This window comes from Dryas octopetala, chromosome 7 (assembly GCF_963921425.1).
Source record: "Dryas octopetala chromosome 7, drDryOcto1.1, whole genome shotgun sequence".
NCBI classification, from domain to species: Eukaryota; Viridiplantae; Streptophyta; class Magnoliopsida; order Rosales; family Rosaceae; genus Dryas; species Dryas octopetala.
In genome coordinates this window covers 9,412,917-9,433,902 of record NC_141372.1, presented here as the reverse complement: position 1 = coordinate 9,433,902, position 20,986 = coordinate 9,412,917, and the positions used below count along the sequence as shown (strand labels likewise).

At 38.6% G+C, this 20,986-nt stretch overlaps 2 protein-coding genes and 1 pseudogene across 3 annotated transcripts; 2 read left to right on the top strand and 1 right to left on the bottom strand.

Moving 5' to 3' along the window:
* Positions 1-3,855: 3,855 nt before the first annotated feature.
* LOC147279436 (uncharacterized) lies at positions 3,856-6,631 on the top strand (annotated as a pseudogene). Its single transcript, XR_015123522.1, has 2 exons — positions 3,856-5,226; positions 6,419-6,631. The product of XR_015123522.1 is annotated as an uncharacterized LOC147279436 (transcript).
* A 1,051-nt stretch (positions 6,632-7,682) lies between these two features.
* Positions 7,683-9,099, bottom strand: AUF1 (F-box family protein). The gene has a single exon (XM_086251941.1). The coding sequence runs from the start codon at positions 8,943-8,945 to the stop codon at positions 7,941-7,943; it is 1,005 nt and encodes a 334-aa protein (XP_086108067.1). The 5' UTR covers positions 8,946-9,099; the 3' UTR covers positions 7,683-7,940.
* Positions 9,100-13,033: 3,934 nt separating this feature from the next.
* Positions 13,034-13,894, top strand: LOC147279434 (NDR1/HIN1-like protein 13). Its single transcript, XM_086252028.1, has one exon. It carries the CDS (start codon positions 13,034-13,036, stop codon positions 13,892-13,894), a length of 861 nt encoding a protein of 286 aa, XP_086108154.1.
* The last annotated feature ends 7,092 nt before the right edge of the window (positions 13,895-20,986 follow it).

The following is a 20,986-nucleotide window of genomic DNA, read 5'->3' as shown; positions in this document are numbered from 1 at the left end:
ATGGTTTTATTATTTTTTATTTTGTTTATTTATCAAGCATATTTATATATTTTTATTTTTATTTTATTATTATAGTTTACGCAAGCACTTGAAGGTTTTCAAAACAAGACTGGATTCAAGTTTCCATGGGTGCACATTTGGGAACAAATAAAGGAAAGTGCAAAGTACGCTGCGGTTCATGCTCCTGTCCGGTTTAGTGATCCAGAGACCCCTGCCACCGACGATGCCAACACTCCCGCCGATGATGATCCTGAGGAGGCCGATCCAGTCATACCACTTGGCGAGGACGAAAACCCACCACCATTCCAACCAATAGGTTCATCGCGGCCAAGGCTACCAGGGAGAAACCATGCAAAACGGGCCAAGGCAGCCGAGCACGTCCAAACTCATATGGTTGTGGCAGTAGATCATTATAATGAAAATTCAAAGGTTTTCATACAAACGAGACTTGACAGGGAGCGTGCAAGGAGTGAAAGAGACGCCGTAAGAGAAGCAAGAGAAAAGGTGAGGATCGAGAGGCAGTTATAATGGGAAGAACAAAATATTATGGGCCAAGACCTCTCCAAAATGAATGAAGAGCAACAGATGTATTGGGAGCAAAAGATGGCTGAAGTCATTGCAAATAGGCAAATGCGTGCTAACCACAGTTCGGAGTACACTCCATCTGGATACTACCCGGATCTTTCCAACCTCAATCAGTCAAACCAGGGGTACCCGCCTAATAATTAGAATGAGACCTTGTATTATGTTTGCTTTTTAATTGTGTTTTTTTATTTTGAATGTTAATCTTGTTTTAAATTATGTTTGCTATTTAATTGTATCCTTTAATTTGAATGTCAATCTTGTTTTAAGTCATGTTTGCTATTTATTTAAGTCATGTTTGCATTTCCACCCAACATTGGATTCTAACTTATTATGGTACAACTCCAATGGATGCATGCATGCTCTATAGTAGATAAGACTAATGCATGTTATCATTACTGCATAACAGGCATACTGTTGAAAATGACTACTCAATCAAAGGACATCAAATGACTACACCATCATAAAACAAATGAATGTGGACCATTCAATCCTGATCTCACATGCATGTGGTTTTAATATAAATACCACATAATTAACATGTTACACTCAATCTTATTTCAAGATCATTTTTCATTCCATAAACACTAAGATGAATCCTTTGTACGTGTATTCATCCTCCTCCTCGTCTTCGGACTCTGATGCTGAATAGGATAGGGAAGAGGATGGAAGGGAGATGGTGGGTCAGTTGATCATGTCAATGGGTCATACTGTCGTCGCCGGACGTCCAAGGCATGTCGGTACTTCTTCAAGTCGCCGGTACACATACCGGAATCGAGAAGCCTCCCACGAACGTCTCATGGACAACTACTTCATCCCCTCGCCAATCGAGGACACCGTGACTTTCCGCAGGCGATACCACATGCACCAACCGCTATTCAATAGGATTCTCGAAGCGGTTTGCCTCCAGAATGAGTATTTCCGTCTAAAAGTTGACGCTCTCGGTAGAGCGGGTTGCACACCTCACCAAAAGGTGACTGCGGCACTGTGGGTGATGGCATATGGCATTCCGTATGATTTGGTCTCAGAGTCAATGACCATTAGCCAAACCACTATACGACAGTCATTCTTGAAGTTCGTGAGAGCCATCACTAACGTCTTCGGACCGGAGTATCTCCGGAGGCCTACCCCGACCGATTTAAGAAAACTTTTACGAAAGGGGAGCCGTAGAGGATTTCCAGGTATGATTGGTAGCTTGGATTGCATGCACTGGGTATGGCAAAATTGCCCAATGGCTGAGCAAGCTGTTTACCGTGGGCATTATAGTGTCCCAACAGTTATCCTTGAAGCCGTTGCAGGGTACGACACGTGGATATGGCATGCAAATTTTGGTATACCTGGGTCGAATAATGATATCAATGTGCTGGACTGTTCGCATCTCTTTGATGATATGATTTCCGGCCGGAACCACAGGGTGAAATTCACTGTGAATGGGATAGATTACACCATTCCATACTATCTTGCAGATGGGATCTACCCTCAATGGTCTACTCTTATTACTCCATTGCACAGTCCCGTTCTTCCCCACCACAAGTTGTTTACCGCTCGACATGAGGGATTCAAGAAGGATGTGGAGAGGACATTTGGAATTTTAAAAGCCAGGTAGCAGATTATAAAACGACCTGCTCGTTATTGGCGTCCGATTGAGCTTGGGTATATCATGAAGGCGTGCATAATATTGCACAATATGATCGTGGAGGATGAGCGCCCTGAGGATGACTGTAGGGATGACCCAATAGACCCAGAAGTAAGCACTAGAAGGGCAGAAGCTGAATATGAAGGTGTAGAACCATGTCCGACCGGTGTCGCTCCATCATCATTACCTGAGATGAATATTCGTCGGAATTTGCTTAGGGACCGAAATGTCAACGAATCCCTAAAAACCAATTTGATTGAGCACATCTGGATCCGAGAGGGGAACCCACCACTTGCCCCAACCCATTGAAATCGAAATCATGGTTCATCAATGTTGTTCTCATTATCGTATGTTAGGTTAATCTTCGTTGTTGATCCTGAAGTTTGTTATTTGTCTTTCTATTTGCCGTTTAAGTGTGTTTGTGTTTGTCGGTTGTAGTTTGTAGTTTGTGAAATGAAATAAAGGCATTAATTTCTCTTAGCTGACATGACATGACACAACCATCACATGCTTGCAAAATAATTCACTGAACCAATGACAAGACTATACACTGACTCCACACTTCATCCCATGCACAACACTGTTGCTTCACATGTGAGATTCGAGTATCTGTGAATCTATCAGGGAATCCAATGGGCAAGTTATCATACTTTTTTCCCTATAAATACCAAGGTTTAACTATAAGGCCAACACATCCACATAACTATCGTTTAGAAATGGCTTCCTCTTCCAAGCAAAGTGTCGGTGAGAGCTCCAAGCAAGGCGTCGGTGATAGCTCCAAGCAAGGCGCCGGTGAGAGCTCCAAACAAGAGTGCGATCAAAGCTTGTGTAAGTGCCTCCCTAACTGTGCTGCACCATTGTGCGATTATTGTTTAATGATGGAGCGTGCAAAAGAACCAGACTGGAGGTTCTGCAAGTGTTCGGATGATATTTTGGTTCCTTTGTGTGAATTTTGCATGAGATTGGAGCTCAAGGATCTAGCTAACCACCCAAATCTTCGCCGCCAATGGTTGAACCATCTGCCAGAGCCCAAACCACCTGTGCCATGCACTTGCGGGAAGAACCCTCCGGTTTAACCATGTGATGAGTGTGAAACCGAACAAAAGATCTCAGATTGGTATAATTACGGGAGTGTCAATTCTTCGTCATCGGACTCCGAATAAGAAGTTCGCTTCATTTCTGTCATGTCGGATGCAGTTGTTGTTGTTTTTTTTTTTTTTCTTTAAATCATCGTATTGTTCTTGTTTTTTCTTTTAGTGATCGTGTTGTTCTTGTTTTTCCTTTAAATCATCGTGTTGTTTTTATTGTTTGTGGTTGTTGAAGTCCTGATGTTGTAAGGCTTATGTTGTCTAATTTATGAAATTTTCTTATTTTAAATATATTCAATATTAACCTTATTTTAAAAGTCTCATTAAAATAAGATCAATAGATTAGTTTTTATTATAATTTAAATTTTAAATTATAAATTAAACATAAAATAATTAATATTAGTCATATTTTAAATATGTATAAAATACTGTGACCCAAAATGAATCACAGCACCATTACAGTGAGAATTGAATTTCAGCACTATTTATTACCCAAAATGAGTTTTGGGTCACAAAAAATGGGTCTTACCATAGTGTGGAAGGCCTAAGGCCTGGCCACTCCCACAAATCTCCACTGAGGATTTGGGACTGCAGAGCATAGTGCTTGTCATCACCAACCCTTTGGTTCTGCATTCCGAGTCTCACAAATTATTCGAATCACAGGCAAGTTAATTTTCCGTAACCAATTTTTCTGTATTAGATATGCAAATCAGTGCTAATAACATACCAAAACCCCGAAAATTATGACAACCCAAATCAGCAAAAGGCTTATACTCACTGAGAAGCTCGTTCCAGCTTCACGCGCCCCCTCTCTACAACTCAATCTCGCTCTGCTTTTACTCTTCCTCCAAACCCAAAACATCAAAAAAATCAAAGCCCACCACAGTAGCAGTCTCTGAATACCTAATCAACCAGCACCAGTTTTCCCCTGTAGCTGCTTCCAGAGCCTCGTCAACCATCCCTTACCTTGAAAACCCCACACAGTCGGATTTGGTTTCTCAAGGAAAGCGGATTCTCCAAAACCCATCTCGAGGAAGTGTTTAAAAGGGCTCCGATTTTTCTACGAGCTAATGTTGACAAGACCATCAAACCCAAAATCAAGATGTTCCAAGACTTGGGCTTTTTAGACTCCGACATTGCCGAGATTATATCCTCCGATCCCTGGATTTTACATCTAAGTGCGGAAAATCGGCTTGGTCCTGCCATTAAGGTGCTCAAGAGCATTCTGGGTTCGACTGCCAGTGTGTCTAAGCTTTTAAAGTCATCTGGGTGTTATCTCAATATGACTTGGAGAAGACTTTGGTGCCCAATATTGAGCTTTTAAAGAGTTTTGGTATATCTTCCTCGCAGATTATCAAATATGCGTGTCATTATCCCAGATTTTTCGTGTGTAAGCAGGAGAGGATTATGGATTTTGTCAAAAGGGTTGATGAAATGGGTTATGATAGGAAGTCCAAGATGTTCCTACCGGCAATTCGGATCATGAGTTCGATCACTGTGGAGAACTGGGAACAGAAGTTGAAGCTTTTCCGGAGTTTGGGGCTTTCGGAAAGTGAAATTTTGGCGGTGTTTAGGAGGGTGCCACAGGTGTTTGCCGTGTCTGAGAGCAAGATTAAGGAGGTAACAGAGCCTCTGCTCACTGCTGGGAAGTTTGATATCTCATATGTGGTTAGTCACCCTGAATTGCTCATTTTTAGCGTTGAGAAAAGGCTGAAACCAAGACTACAAGTCTGCAAGTACTCTGACCCCGTGTTTGCTAAAAAATACATTCTTCCTTATGCAAATGAACTTGGGGACCGACATGACCACTGAAGACCACTAGCTCATTGAACATGTATTATGAGTTTAGAATTTTGAAGTGCTCGTAACTGAATGTTATTGAGCTAAGGATTGGAATTGAAGCTCATGAATGTTATTGAGGTATTTTCTTTTGTATTCTTGTATTTCTTTCACATTAATTTTATTATCATTCAGTTTATAACATTCTCCATCTTCTGAAATTCTTTAAAACTTTGAATGCATTAAAAAGAGTTACCACTGTACAACTTCATAACAATTCTTGACAATTCATTTAGGCTTTATGTATCCAATGTCTTGGAGCTAAGGTTATTAGTTCCTGCTGTGTGTTTGCTACTCTTGCAGATTTATGTTCTGACTTCGATTGTTTTTCCTTTTGGGCATTTGTATTATGATTTATGTAAATTTTGCTTCCCGGATGGTCAGATTTTCATTGTAGTCTGTAAATTTTTTGTTAGACATTATCATCTCTAATCAGAATGCATGTAATTTTGTTGGGTTGACATATCTGAAAGTGAACAACCAATTTCACTATAGAGTTGCTTTGTAGAATACCTATGATGTTTGAAGGAAGTCTCCTATAAAATAACCTTTAACTTCCGTATCTCTTGTATTGGTTTATTATTGTTGTATGAAGAAAAATCTGCTCGAGAATAAGCATTTAGACTAGAAAAATAATAATGTATAATGAAAATGCAAATAATTTTAGTGCCATGAGCATTAGAAGAAATATGTACGACTATAATTTTAACCTTACATTTTCTTCAAGAAAAAATAAGAAACCAAGAGAAGTCCGAGACTTGGAAACATGGTTCTAGGGCTTGAAGGTGGGAACACTGGGAGAGAGTCTTATGATTAGTGGCTATAATTTGTTTGGTTTTGTGGTTGTGGGTGTCTATTTTTATATTGGATGGGGGATTAGAGATTTCTCATTCTCAACAAATGAATAGTTTGTTCTGGATGGAGGGAGGGAAAGGGTTAAGAGTTGTGTTGTGGTTTGGGTAAAATCATGTTGGTGTTTTTCTGCTCTAGGGCTAACAGGAGTTCTATTAGAACCAATGATGATTTGGGGTTTAGTTTATGTCTTCTATTAGAACTGCGGTATTACCTATTTATCTGGGTATTTAACATGCCTCATTTATATTTCTGTGAAAAAATACATGTGGTTGAAACCAATGCTGCTGCCTGTGTGCTTGGCAAGCTATGTGAAATAAAAATGTCGAAGCTTCTATATTTTTTTTTTTCAAAGAGGCAGCTCCTCTGGAGATGGGTTCTTGTGTTGTTCCCATTTCTAATCACCAGTTTCCATTTGCAGGGTTTTGTACGTACAGACTTTGTTGAATTCATTACAAAAGCTGATTATGTGAGGAAATGTTATTTATCAGGCTTCTTGCCGACACTCCTTCTTGGCATCAGTAGATCTGCTTTACTGGTTTGGTTTCTTTGCTTTTTAATTTCCCATATTCCTACTGTAAGGCTGTTACTTTGGAAAACAGTATCTGTTACTAATTATAATTATAATATTTATGGAAATCTCACGATTATAATGCTATTGTTACTTTGTGTATTAGTGAAGTAATTAGGCTTTGCTGGTAAAATGTCAGTTCATTAAGATTTAAGAAGAAGAAACTATTTATTTAAGTTGGCTCAATAAAAGTAAAATGGAGGGCTGCAATCACATAATTGACTCAATGGTTTTTTTTTTTCTGGTCTGAAGAAACTTTCATTAAACCCAAAAGGGAAAGAGAGCAACAAGAGCCCAAGGCCAGCCCAAGCTGGGCAGGAACAAAAATAGGAACCTAACAAAAAGGAAAAGAGGCAAACGACTCTAAACAGCAGCCACTAAGACAAATAGCCTAAAAGGGAAAGATACAGAGATGAGCTCCAGACTAGACGTGAGCTACCAGTCACAGAGGATGCGCACTCCCTGAGTCAGAAAGAGGAGGACATGGGAGGCCGTCACGGGACAAGATGAAGACCAAGGAGGATGGGGGTCTACGGACCCAGACATCGGGGCACATCCTCCTGCAAGCTTTGGCAGCGATGGTAAAGGGTGAGTACGAAGCGAATCGCAAACTTGGATGTTCTTGATTTAAACTTTCTCAGGCGTGAAAACACGGGTCAGACCGGTCTGACCCGAGCAAGCCCAAATGAATTGGAGTAAGAGTCAGACCAAAGAATCCTAACTTGGGTCCTAGTTCCACCTAATATGTCGGAAAATTTAACTAAATAACTCTGTATAACCGATACATAGTCACGTAGTGTAACCAATCTAACGTGTTATAATTATTAATATTATATTTTACTAATATAAATTTATCGTTTAATAATACTTTTATACGTTAAATTGGTTATACTACGTGACATCCAATAATTTTTTTATTTTATGACCCTAATTAAGTTTGGATTACATTTGACCCGACAATTAATTAGATTACATTTGACCCGACAATTTGGATCATGATATTTATGAATATCCTCTTTTGGTAATTATATATATGCATATCTTCAAGTTTCAACCACCATAAATACTTAAGAGCAAAAGAAAAAAAACCATAAATATCACAGAAATATATGTGGAAGTTTAAACAACATTAGCAGTCTATTTTACAAAATACTTGGACAAAAATACAGAAAGAATGTACAAAGTTACAAACTACAACCCAGAAAATCAGAAATGCATGTATAACAATAAACAGTAGGTAACAGTAAACACAACCCAGAAATCAAAATTCGAAAAATATGAGCCCGAAAGCCACCAGTTTTGAATATAACAAAAATAGAAAGCCCCCATTTTTTGAGCTATGAATGATGATGATGATGATTGATTACCCTATTTAGAATGAGTTCATTTCCAGTAGGTAACTCCGGTCCTTGAGCAGCTTCTCTACAACCTCTCCATACAATCCATCCCCAAATGCCCCCAATGCCAATTCCCCATCCTCCGCCTCCACGTCAGCAGCGCCACCTAAACTGGTGGGCCTGACCACCACAAGAGTCGCACCCTCGACCCAAACCCCGCCTTTGAGCTGCAGCCTAGGCTGGTGCCTCATCCTCATCCCCACGCTAGGCACTCTGCTCCTCTTCCTATCCCATCCCTCCTCCTCCTCCTCCTCCGCCTCCGCCACCACGTCACCACCGCAACAACACTCCCTCAGCCCCTCCTTCCCCATCACCACCGTCCCCTCTCCTTCTCTGTCCCTCAGAACCAGAGACTCCAGCGCCCTCTGCTCCATCAACACCTCCTTCAGCAAGTAGTGCCTCGCCGACGCCGCGATCAGCGCGCTTATCGTCCACACCACCCTCACCTTCAGGCCTCCCGCGAAGTCCACATCTCCACCTCCTCCGCCGTCTCCGACGTCTGGAGACGGCGGAGCCTCCCCGGAAGTAGCAGCTCGGAAGCCGAGGATGACGCAGCTCTTTAAAGTCTTCCCGAACTCCGCCTTCCACTTGAGCACCGTGCCCTTCTCCAGCCTGAGGTCTCCGGAGGGGAGGTCGATGTGGAGGTGCTTGACCCGGTGGAAGCAGCGGAGGATCTGGGCGGGGGAGTTCTGGGTCCGAGTCCGGGTCGGGTTTTCGGGTTTGGGGGAGACGAGGTCGTGGAGGGAGGTGAGGATGGATTTGAGGAAGGTGAGGAGGAAGGAGGAAACGTCGTCGTCTTGAGGGTCTTGAGAGTCGGAGGAGATGACGCGGTCGACGGTTAGAAGGAGGGAGTCGGTGTGGGGGACGAGGGAGTTGAAGCGTTTGGAGACGGCGCGGCAGCGGATGAGAGTCTTGATGTCGGAGACGGAGTCGAAGATCTGGAGGATCAGCGAGTCCGGCAGGAGATCGAAGCCATCCATTTTTTATTTTTATTTTGATTTTGATTTGATCCGAGAATCACAAAGACTCCGAGATTCGGAGTGTTGTGGTAGGTGTTATAGAATTCGCAATGGGGATGGCCCACGTTTGACCGTTTGGGTGGAGCCCCATAGTTTGCTTAACGCCGGCTACGGTTCTTTCGCTCTCTCTCGTGTGTTTGTTTGATTTGTTAGATTTCCATTCACATCACATGTGCAACAGTGTACTTTACTCTAGATATCTCCTCTTTTTTTCCAAATATCTTCTTGAGTTGAGAGATGTTGGCATGCCATGCCATAAATCTCAAAAAAATTTAGTGGGGATCCTGTCACGAGTATAGTGCAACATTCATTAGTCGACATAAGTTTATAAAGTAAATAGAACCGGTGGTGAATTCAGGAATGTTACTTCAAGGTGATAGTGTTGTAAATTTTTTTATTGACGAAAATAACACTAAAAAAATTAAACTATACTACTTTCATTCATAATTCATAATAAAAATAAGATTATAACTTACAAACTATAATAGTCCACGACAAATTTTTATATTCTGAAAACATATTATTATAGTTTCATTATCAATTATAACAAAAATATTTTTTTTTTAATGTAAACAATCTAGCCATCACTCAACCATTGACTTGGAAGTAATTAGGAAGGTCATGAGTATTTGTATTTGGTTATGCAGCTTCTGCTGCTAAATTGTTTAAAAAAAAAAAAAACCTGGGGCAAACCACTGAAACCAGGGCTGTTTAAAAAAACAAATTTGGCCCAAGCTAACTAGCTAAGGCCCTAAGAGACTAAGACATTGAGGCATTTTGCAGCCTTGGTGATCAGACTCACGAAGCCATTGAAGCAATTTCACAAGCAGGTGGTGTGCAGTCCGCAAGGTCAGCTTCTTCTCCGGCTTAGTGGTGGGCGGCAGGCGGCTATGGGTGGCTTCCTTCTTCTTCGGCGTCTACGGTGTCGGACGACCCCGCATGACCCCATGTGGATCTGCCACTGAATAGAAATGTCACTACAGTACTAAATGATCGTACCATACACGTGATACAATTGTCCCAATCAATAAATTTTCACAAATTTAAATCATAAAAGGAGTGGACCATCAATTTGTCACAAACCACAACATGGTAGCAAATTGCTTGAGTCTTTGCTAATTAATGAAGAGAGCAATTTTTTTTCTTGGGTCGGGACTCGGAAGCAATTTTGCTGTTTGAATGAGATGAAAAGACACGGTTGAATCATTAGGACTGCTTATAACTGCTTGGACACTTTGGAATAATCAAATGTTCAAGACAAGCAAGACTCTGTCCAAATAATGATACAAAATTGTTCCAAGTCTATCCATATAAGCCCGCTGATTTCTTTCTTATTTTTTTAATATATATTCGTTTATATTTGTTAGGTCCTGACCAGAACCAATTTCTTCTTGTTTAATTATTTGCTCTAAAAGGAAAAATTGTGGATTACTGTGGTTTCTTTCTTACGTTATCCACGCAGCTCAGCAATCAGTGATGAGTGATAGAGATTGGACTATTAGAAAACTAAAGACACATTACAAACCAATTCATTTTACAACAACAATTCTAGATAAGTCTTATATCCACGAATAGTGATCACTTACAATATACAACGAGCATAATTAAAGCATACGAACTAATTGAATACTTGTACCAGAAATTCCCCGATTCAAAAGGTTGCACCTGTCTGGCTGCTAATGGAAGAGCTGTGTTCAGCTGAGTCATTAGCATCAACTATATAATCTCAAATTGATTAAGTAAGGAGATATTAATTGGTGTATAAAGTAGGAAATTGCACAAACTAATGTTGAGGCTTTGAGTGAATTGGTACAACTCCATAGTTGTTTGGAGGTCAACGTGATATATTGGTTGAATTAATTGAACACTTTAATCTCAGCTTACTGAACTTTCTCAACTAAAAACTCTTTTAGAAATTAACAGCACCCACAACCCACTTAAGTGCAAACTACAACCAACATTTACAAATTTTGTTCTTGCCCACAATTAATATTTTTGTTAATGGTTTTTGTATGCTCTAGCTGCTGATCTATTAAAGAAATATTCTATCTTTTACTATTCTAATCATATCATTCTAGAAAGCTAGCCTAGCTAGCTGTTTGGCTTGACTTTCCCCTCTGCTGGTTTTTTCAAACTGTATGTGAATGGGAGAGCAAGAGAGGCTTTAGAATGGAGGTACGTTGCAGTTCAACTGCAAGTTTAATAATGGCTTATTCACACTATTGCTCTATGTAAGATACAATTTTTTTTTTTTTTTTATCCCCTGAAACTTAAATCCTCTCATTTTGTCACTTAAATTTTACACAGTTGTTGCAAAAGATTCTATACCGTCAACTCTGTTAATTTTTTTGTTAAAAAAGCTGACGTAGCGCCTATGCGGCATGAGTGAGACCCTTTTCTAGTTATGTAAGATCCATATGGACAAAAAAAATTATAAAAAATTGAAATGGATTTTATTATTTTTTAGTTTAAAAATTATTTTTTATTTTTTATTTTTGTTTACATGTATCTTACATAATTAAAAAAAGGTCTCACTCATGCCATATAGGTGTCATGTCAACTATTTTAATGGAAAAATTGACAGAGTTAATGACATAGGGTCTTTGCAATACTATGTGAAGTTCAGGTAGAAATTTGAGAAGATTTAAATTTCAAAAAGTAAAGTGAAAAAAAGTGTATCTTATAGGGGACAGTGGTGTGAATAAGTTTTTAATAATTAAATAGCACAAGGAGCAATTTAAATGCATGGTACTTTTGAGTTAAACACTTAAACTCAAGTGGTATTCCAATAGGGGTACGTTTCAACTCATAGTATATCATGTGGATTTTAACACAGGCGTGGGGTCCGCATGTTTTTGGCCAGCCGCTCATAGTGTGCCACGTGAGTTTCTCTCTCCTTTGTCAACCAAACCAGCAATTGTCTAGTGAGCCCGACTGTGTCACCTACATTACATGTGAGCCTTGGAGGCCTCCAAGCCTTGTTTGTTATCCGTCTAGTTGCAGTTCATTTGAAAGTTTAGGGAGTTCAACTTTGAAGTGCAACTCAACCAAGATGCACCGTTCATTCGAAACCCATTTTTCACTCAAGGTTGCAACTCTCGATTGCGCTTGCTCTTGTAGTTGGGACTTGGCCAAGTTCTTAGAGCATAATTATGGATCCTTAATTTTTTTTGGAGTAAATTGCACCAATTGTCAACTTTTTCTTTAGAAGGTTTTATATTGGTCCATGAATTTTTTTTCCGTTCTATATTAGTTTATTAACTTTGTAACGTTGCCAATTATGATTCAAACCGTTAAATTAGCACAAACGATATTATATTTTAGTAATGTGTTGCGCACATGAGGCACTGTTGTGTTCTACTAATTTTTCATTTAATTCCATATTGATCCACAACAGCGCCTCCACGTGTGAGGCACATGACTAAAATAAATGACTGTGTGTGCTAATTTGATTATTTGGACTACAATGAAACACGTTACAAAATTAATGAATCAATATGGAATGGAAAAAAAAAAAAACATAAACCATATAGAACTAAGTGAAAAATAAATTGACCAACGGTGCAATTTCCTCTTTTTTTTTTTGGGACTAGAAGTCCTTGTGAGTAATTAATTAAGTGAACCAAAAATTTCAATTGGGCTGAACTATAGGTGAACCAGATAATCCCACTAATAGCTCCCTTTACTCTTGTGATTTGTGGTGAATCTGGTGACTAACCTTTGTATAAGTAGGACAAATTTCTCAAAATCCCAAGTGATCAATAGAGTAAAATCCACTGCTCTTTTCTCTAAGAGGAAATTAGGGTGAGCCAAAAAACATCAGCATTTGGATATCTAGTTGACCTAGTAAAACAACTTCTAATAATAGACTCTCAATTTGAAAATCTCTTCACCTCTCTCTCTCTCTCTCTCTCTCTCTCTCTCTCTCTCTCTCTCTCTCTCTCTCTCTCTCTCTCTCTCAGCCTCCCATTTGTCCCATGCAAGCTACCTCCCCTCTTGAATTGCCCATACACCATCCCCATCTCCCCACCACCGCTCCCCATCTTTCCATGGCGGAGCGGGTACCACCACCCCCTGCAGGCAACCCTGAAGTCGTCGTGGTCGACCCTCGTCTCCTCACGCCCCACCAATATCCTCATCCCCCTCCACCTGCATTCCAATTTGCTCAACCGCCAGCGCCGCCACCCTCCTCCGGCCAACTCATCGTCCATACGAACCCCTTCGCCGCCTTCGGCGCGGGCACCTACATCGTGCAGGTCCCCAAGGACCAAATCTACCGCATTCCACCACCGGAGCACGCCTCTATTGTGGAACGCCACCAGAACCCGGCCAACAACCGCCGCAGGCCCCTCTGCTGCTCCTACTCCTGCCTCGGCATCCTCGCCGCCATCATCCTCATCGTCAGCGCCATCGTGACCACCCTTCTCGTCTTGCTCGCCAAAGCCAAGGACCCCAAGTTCTCCGTCGAACGCCTCACCGCCACCACCGTCCGCACCCGCCCGAACTACCACCTTATCCTAAAAGCCAAGAACCCGAATCCCTGGGTGGCCATCATCTACCAAGACGGCGGCGCCGCCACTCTCCATTTAAAAAATCGCAAAATCGCCACCGCCAAGTACCCGTCGTTTTCCCAAGGATACGGGAACACGACGGAGATCAGGCTGGTGATGCAAGGGGCCGACATTGCGCTTCCGAAGGAGATCAAGAAGAGCATGGAGAGCAGCAAGAAGAAGAAGGTGGCCGAGGTGACAATGTCGCTGAAGATGAAGATTCCGGCGAGGATGAAGATGGGGACGTTGAATGGGAGGAAGATGAGGTTGGAGGTGGAGTGTGAGTTGACGGTGGAGGCGTTGGGATCGAAGAAAGGGAGTCGGGTTGTGAAGCAGGAATGCAACACCAGACACAAATAGCAATTAAATGCCATCGTTGTTGTTGTTGTTGTTGTTGTTGTTGTAAGAGTACGTGAGATTAGAAAGGATGAGCAGCTGCTAATTGGCAGCAGCAGCCATGTAGCGGTGGTAGTTTTTGGCAATTCAAACCCTTATAAATTTTCTTCTTGTTTTCTGTTGTTGTTCCTTAATTATTCCCTCGACCTAGATCTATTATTTAGGGCCTAATTACATATATGTATGCATGGATTTGAACCATGCATGTTCTCTTTGATGAGAAAAAGGTTTAGAGGTTTCATGAGTATATTAGCTATAGGTTATCGAATTAACATTAAATTATGAATTGCTACAATGTGTACTATCTCTTCATGGGATGGTTTCGAAGAAAGGTAAATGATTATGCATGCATGGTAGCTTGGAAACCAATTTTTGAAAATTAAGAGAGGCAGCCTGCAACTAGCTAGCTACTTCAAAACGAGTATTACTGCTAACGGTATTACATTGGACCACATTAACTAACCATATTATGTGGCAGTGGGTGGTGTACGTGCATCGGTGCATGTCCATTAACTATTGGATAGAATATTGGATGTACCAATTAGACCTTATTTCATGCCACATATTGTGGTCAGTTTATGTGTTCTTGACCCATATGTTTCTCTAACATTACTCATTCTAAGCCCATATGTTTTCAATTCTAGTATTTACACTCCAAGCTAGTTCTTCTACTCCCTGAGCTTTTCATACCCTGAAAGATGTAGCATTAAAATTCACAGCAAGACGTACAAAATAGGGCAATTAACATGTTTCTTCATAGCCGGCTATTTCAACATGATCAATTATTAATAAGGGTAGGATATTTTCACCTATATAAAACAGTCTCACCTCTATTCTATTACAGGTACGTACCTGATCAATCTCCATGTACAATGTAGTTCATGAATGTGTTAATTAAAGATGTTAAGAGTAGTGATATTGTATCATTGTCTAAATAAAAGCTAGCATAATCACATTTTGTGAAAAGTCTGTTAAGTCAATCTGTTAGATGAGCTATGGTCTGTTATTCAAGTTTGTTATAGAGTCTGTTACATTTCATTCTGTAGCCTTAATATAAAAGTCAATAACCTCACTTATAAACATGAGCTCAATTAGCGTTAATCGAATACCTTCTTCTCAATTCTCTCAATTCTTTCTTTTCTATTGTCTCTCTTTTCTTGCTTCACAAGAATGTTAACAAAAGATCGAGGCCATTAAATAACTTATGTAATTGCAATTCGTGATTGTTTTAGAGTAGATATGTGAGTGTCAACTGAGTTTTTGGTCTATGTATATGGACATTAATTCAAGGCTCAATACAAATACAACTATGAAAAACAAAAACAAAAAATTTAAATTCATACATTAACTAACGAGAATTTACAATATAGTACATCCATCAAAATTTTGGTAAAAAATAAATAAATTAAATGTCATGCTGGCATAGCAGACATGGCATTTTTAGTGACATGTACACTAAATTTATGTCATGTGGTCAGATTTATACCCTTTATATATAGTTGGTAAATTTAGTATTTATACTTGAGCTAGCCTTAATTCAACTTAATTCAATCGGAGTCATAAGCTTGTTTCAAAGTGCAGGAACAATATCGAGTGCCAATTATATTGATATATACTACTAAAAAATTAAAGATAACCCACCGGCCCAAGGCAGTGCCCTAAGGCATCAATTGGCACGGTTTCGCGGTGGCGCACAGCCTTCGGGTCAACTAGGTAAGGCCTTTATCTAGGTCTCCAATAGTATTATGTCACTGTATAGTTCAATAGTGCCCTACTTAAAGTGGGTCCCAACGCCTTACACAGTTGTTGATTTTACTTAATAATATTTTATTACAAAGCCATCACATAGTAACATCACATCAGAAGAACCACATCAGTGTGGACTCCCACATTTGAAAATAACCTACCTATCTCCTGTGTTAGAGAATAAGTGGTATCATAAAAGAGAGAGAGAGAGAGATGCCAACTAGTATCACTTGCGTGTTGCCGGTAAGTTCTTCTCCCCACATTTGAGTTTTGTCCAATTTTTAATATATTATGTATTAAATCAAGCTTTGAGGTACAATGGTGTTCTCAACTTTTATCATACTGACCGGATTACCACCACCGCCCAAATGATCGGATTACCACCACCTCCCAAATGGCCGGATCAATACCACCTCTGAAACTACCAGAAAAATTACAAGAGCAATTAAATTTAAATATTAGAAAGCCATCAAACCAACAAGTAAAACAAATTAAAGGACAAATACCAGGTTATCAAGCCATAAAATCAAAAACTTTAATGGGCAAAAACCCATAAATAAATTGGTGGTGGAGGAGAGAAATTAAACAACCAGAAGACATGGGTGTTGTGGCCAAAGACATATTGGTCGACATAGGCAATCGGTGTTCATTATCACACTGCACACTCGTCTAACTCCGACAGTGGCATGCTAGACCGTGCCCTAATCCCTATGCCTAGTTTTCTAGTAGATATATATGCTTTCTACTATTGAAGTTATCCAGTCCTCACAGGCTAAATACTACTTTTATTAGAGATCTAGAAAAATGGAAATTCAAACTTGGAATATATACTAGTTAAGTGGATAAAAATATCACTAAATAAATAGCTAATCAATCATTAATAAACCTGATTAATTTTGACCCATTTATAACACAAGATATAGGCTATATAGCTGAAAATTTAACGAAACAAAATCATGAGCCTCAGGCTTGGTTGTGAAATGAAATCTCTAAAAATTCAACAGAAATTAACCAAATGGATCAAAACGTCTTCTTCCTTTGGACCCAGCCCATGAGCCCATTCTAGCTAGGATTGAAACCCAGTTAGAATATCTAGTTTGTTTAGTTTATTTAGGATATGCATACATACAAGGACTAATAATTAATTAGGTAACTCCAAGCCACCTGCTATGCAAACACCTTATGCATCTGCTCCCTCCAACAATATCATGATATATCGTAACCTCACATCTCCCAATAATCAAATAATCCAATATTCCAAAACACACACATGCCCTACAATACTGATCACCATCAAATCCGTACCAAATTATCAATCTTTATTACCATCTTTTCGTGTGTGTGTGGACAATGCACCACCCTGCGCTCTAGCTCAACCCTCAATATATGCTAGGGACCAGTAATTCCCACAAGCTCTGTATATAGCTGACACGTTTTATGCACATCATGTACTCAATCCCAGAAACCCTGTAAAAAAGACACCCCCATTATGCAATTTTTTATAGACATCCTTTATAATAAGTTCTTCCTTTTCAAACCACATGCAAACGGGAAACCTCCACCACTACTCTTGCACTCTTAATGCATGCACTCTTTCTCCAACCCACTTTTGCAGATCATCAGGTGTTTGTTTAATTGCATTCTCGCCTTTTTAAATTCCCCCCAGGTGTTGTTTGTTGGGGCCTGGTGTGTACTTCAGGATCACTTAAAAATGCACCAAAACTGCCTCCAAGGGTTTGTTTTTGAGACACACATTGATTTATGATCATATGATATAGTTCATGCATGATGAATTAATAATATGAACATTCGAGAGAGTGGTAAAGCTAGGTAGGCTAGGTTAGGTATCTAAGTGTGATACAGAGAGTTTTAGTTGGTTGTGTGCCTTTTTGTTTCCCCCAATAATTGGGGCCGGACCTAGCTCTAACTCTAAGGGACTTTGTTTAATAGTTATATCTGTTTTTTCTTTTTTGGCCATAATAATTATTCTGTTTAAGGTGCCAATAATGGGCCGGGGTTGAATTTGAATATCTAGTGGGTCTCTGGCTACCTTTAAATATTTCTTTACACGTATGAAAGAGCTAGCAAGGCAGAGGTTTTCCATGGTTTGGAAGCATGCTGAGTGTCCCAATAGAAACCCATGTCCATGTCCATGTCTTCTACACATTAAGCACTTTAAGTGGATTCCAACTCCTCTTTCAACCCCTATAGTAGCTAGTGGGTTTCCCTCTCACCACCTAACCCTCTGAAAATAACCCTGCCTTTCAATATTATTATCACAACTTAATTGGGATCCAATAAAATACAACTTTTTTTATTCCACATTCATCTTTTCATGTGGGCTCTCCCAAATCTTGGTGCCCAATGGTTTAATTAGGTCTCTCTCTCAAAAAGCTAGGATTAAGAATGTCCTCCTCTTCACTCATTTAACCCTCTAATTAATATCTTAAACTTCATTCCTTTTGGATATTATATACATTTGTTTACAGGAATATTGTTTAGGATATATATATATATATATAATTATATCAATATCCATCAAAGATTTACAGGATGAACTTAATTATTATGTGATGGGGTTTAAAAGCAAAGGATCTTTAATTGCTTTTAGCTGTCTTAAAGTAGATCAATCAGTTGGCCGGTAACATGAAAAATGTGTGCATAGTCATATATATGGTTGTTCCTTTGTACCCCTGTAGTGGTGCCATGATCTCTCGATCTCTTTCTCTCAAACTTATAATTAATAAATTTAGGTCTAGTAGTACTACTCGTGCGTGCAACTTTCCATGATCTCTTGTCTGAGACAAGGGTGAAGAGATAAATGGTTTCTATCAAAGGAAGCAACAATATGGGGCTAAGATTTATATAGCTAGCTAGGTTACTTGAAAACACATCAATCTAGTTTAAAGACATAGCTAGGTACTCTTCTTTTTATCCCTTCCGTTATTGGTTTTTTATAACCCATGCGCCGGAAAAGGCTTGCTGTGATGGAAATATATATAGATAATGTATTGTTTTACTAGATCTTTCCCCATTTATCATGTATGGCTGTGAATCCTTATACACAGAAATATTTACACAAAATTTATAATTATATATATATGATGGAGTCTCTTGACTCTCTTCCATTAGTATGTCACATATATTCAATTATGAATGATATATCTATATGTAATCTTTTTCTATAAGAATATTATATACGGATCAACATTGTACATACCAACTTTTTTTTGATGCGCGGTAGTATTTTATTTATTCTTATCTGTTTTGCATTGTAAATAATAATTACGAGAATTATTATAATGATTAATTGCAGTTATTGTATGCCGTCAACAAAAAGTTACTACTTCTGAACAAAAAATTACCACTTTAGGAATATATGATTCCACACTAGAGGTGCACAGCATCTTTCGATCGTGCCACATAGATCTCATATTCCTTGATAATAGTATATATAATACAATCATGCAGACAATGATGAGAAAAGACAAAATGATTAATGAAAATGGAAAAAAAGCATTAAATTGGTAAACGATTGGGACTTTCATTAATGGTTTGGTTTGGAACTGAATAATGTGCGTGATGCCTTGTTGCCAAATTAAAAAGATACTTAATGGTTAATTGGTTTGTGTTCAGAGATGATGAATATATACTTTCTAAATGTGGGTAAAGGTAAAGATGTGAATTTAATACATGCAAATGTTCTCTTGTAGTCCGATAATATAAGATGTTTGCATTGTTTATAATTCTGGATTATTGATCAAATTGACCTTTTCGTACTTGAACATGTAGTTTCAGATTCACTGTGATATATAAGAGAACACTACTAACCGAGCAATATAAGCATGATCAGTAATTGATGCAGTACTGTCCTCTCAGACCAAGAATTAATATAATTTAATAAACTAATTGTTGCATTAGCATGTGGTTGAAGAATTATAAACGTCACCAACTTGTATATTTTGGGCAATGATTGCAGTAATTCATATATAATATAGAATTAATTCCTAGGGCTCTTTACTATAAAGTAAGTCACAAAGTCTAACCTTAAATCAAGAAAATGTGTTTCTATTTTAATGCATTGAGAGTGCCACTCTGCCTAACTATTTGGGTATTTTGACAACTCTTACAGATGCTTCCCATTATTGGGGGTTTTAACACAGAAAGCTTTGTGTGGACAGAAGTCACCCAATTAGCATTGGTGTTTAGAAACACTTGATTCAAGAATTCACATTGTGAGCTTAATTTGACTGTTGTATGCATCTTTTTATATGCTAGCAATTTGTTAGGTGGCCGGGTGTTAATTAATTAAACAACAGACCTATAGATATGGAAGAGGATCTTAGAGCACTGCTTCCAACACTATATTCAATACCAAATAACTTTTATATATATATATATATATGCTAAGGCAATGTGCAAGAAACTTCGTCCCCAAGTTCAATTCTAGCTTGGAATATTCCCAAGTGCAAGACAGCTTATATAAGGATGTTCTTATAATTAATATTGCACAAAAAAAAAAAAAAAAACTGGAAGTCGGTTTATTAAAAAAAAAATAATAGCATCTAAAAAATAAAACTATTTATTTTAAAAAAAGTTGGAATGTGTAACTTCATCAATGCTCATTGCCCACCTTCATTTACAGAATCATATAGATTCTGATCCCTCTCTCATTTATTGAAATAAATAAGTAATTAAATGTTTGATTGTACAATATTCATAAGCTCAAATGATCATTATATATATGTGGAGTAAGTAGCTAGGGTCTAAATCAGTAGTGCCCCTCTAAAGAGACATGTTTTGATTCCATAATACAATTGGAGCAAAGTTCTGTAGGATGTTAGGATAGAAGAAAATAAAAAGTAAAAAACAGATCTAAATGCAAGCAAATGACTCGATCTGTCCGTAAATATGTAATATAAGGAAAAATGTTTGCCTTTTCCACATGTGAAGAGGAACTTCCTCCTGATATGAATTTATTATCATATATATGATGAAAGTACTATTTACAACAATTAATTAATATGATAGCCTTACCATTTTCATTAATTCATATCGATAAATGCATTAGTTAAGATTTGTTGGATCAGTTGTCCCACATCAAATAACTAATTGGCCATCATTAAATATATTAAGATCGATGGATATTTAATTATTAATTGTCTAAATTTCTTTTACTCTAAAATTGATCAAGTTTAATAAATAATAACTTGCACTATTAGTCTAGTTGTAAAAGGGTGATTATCAAACAAAGGATCGACATGGTTTGCTGACATGTGGTTCTTAAGATTGATTTAAATGTTTTATGTT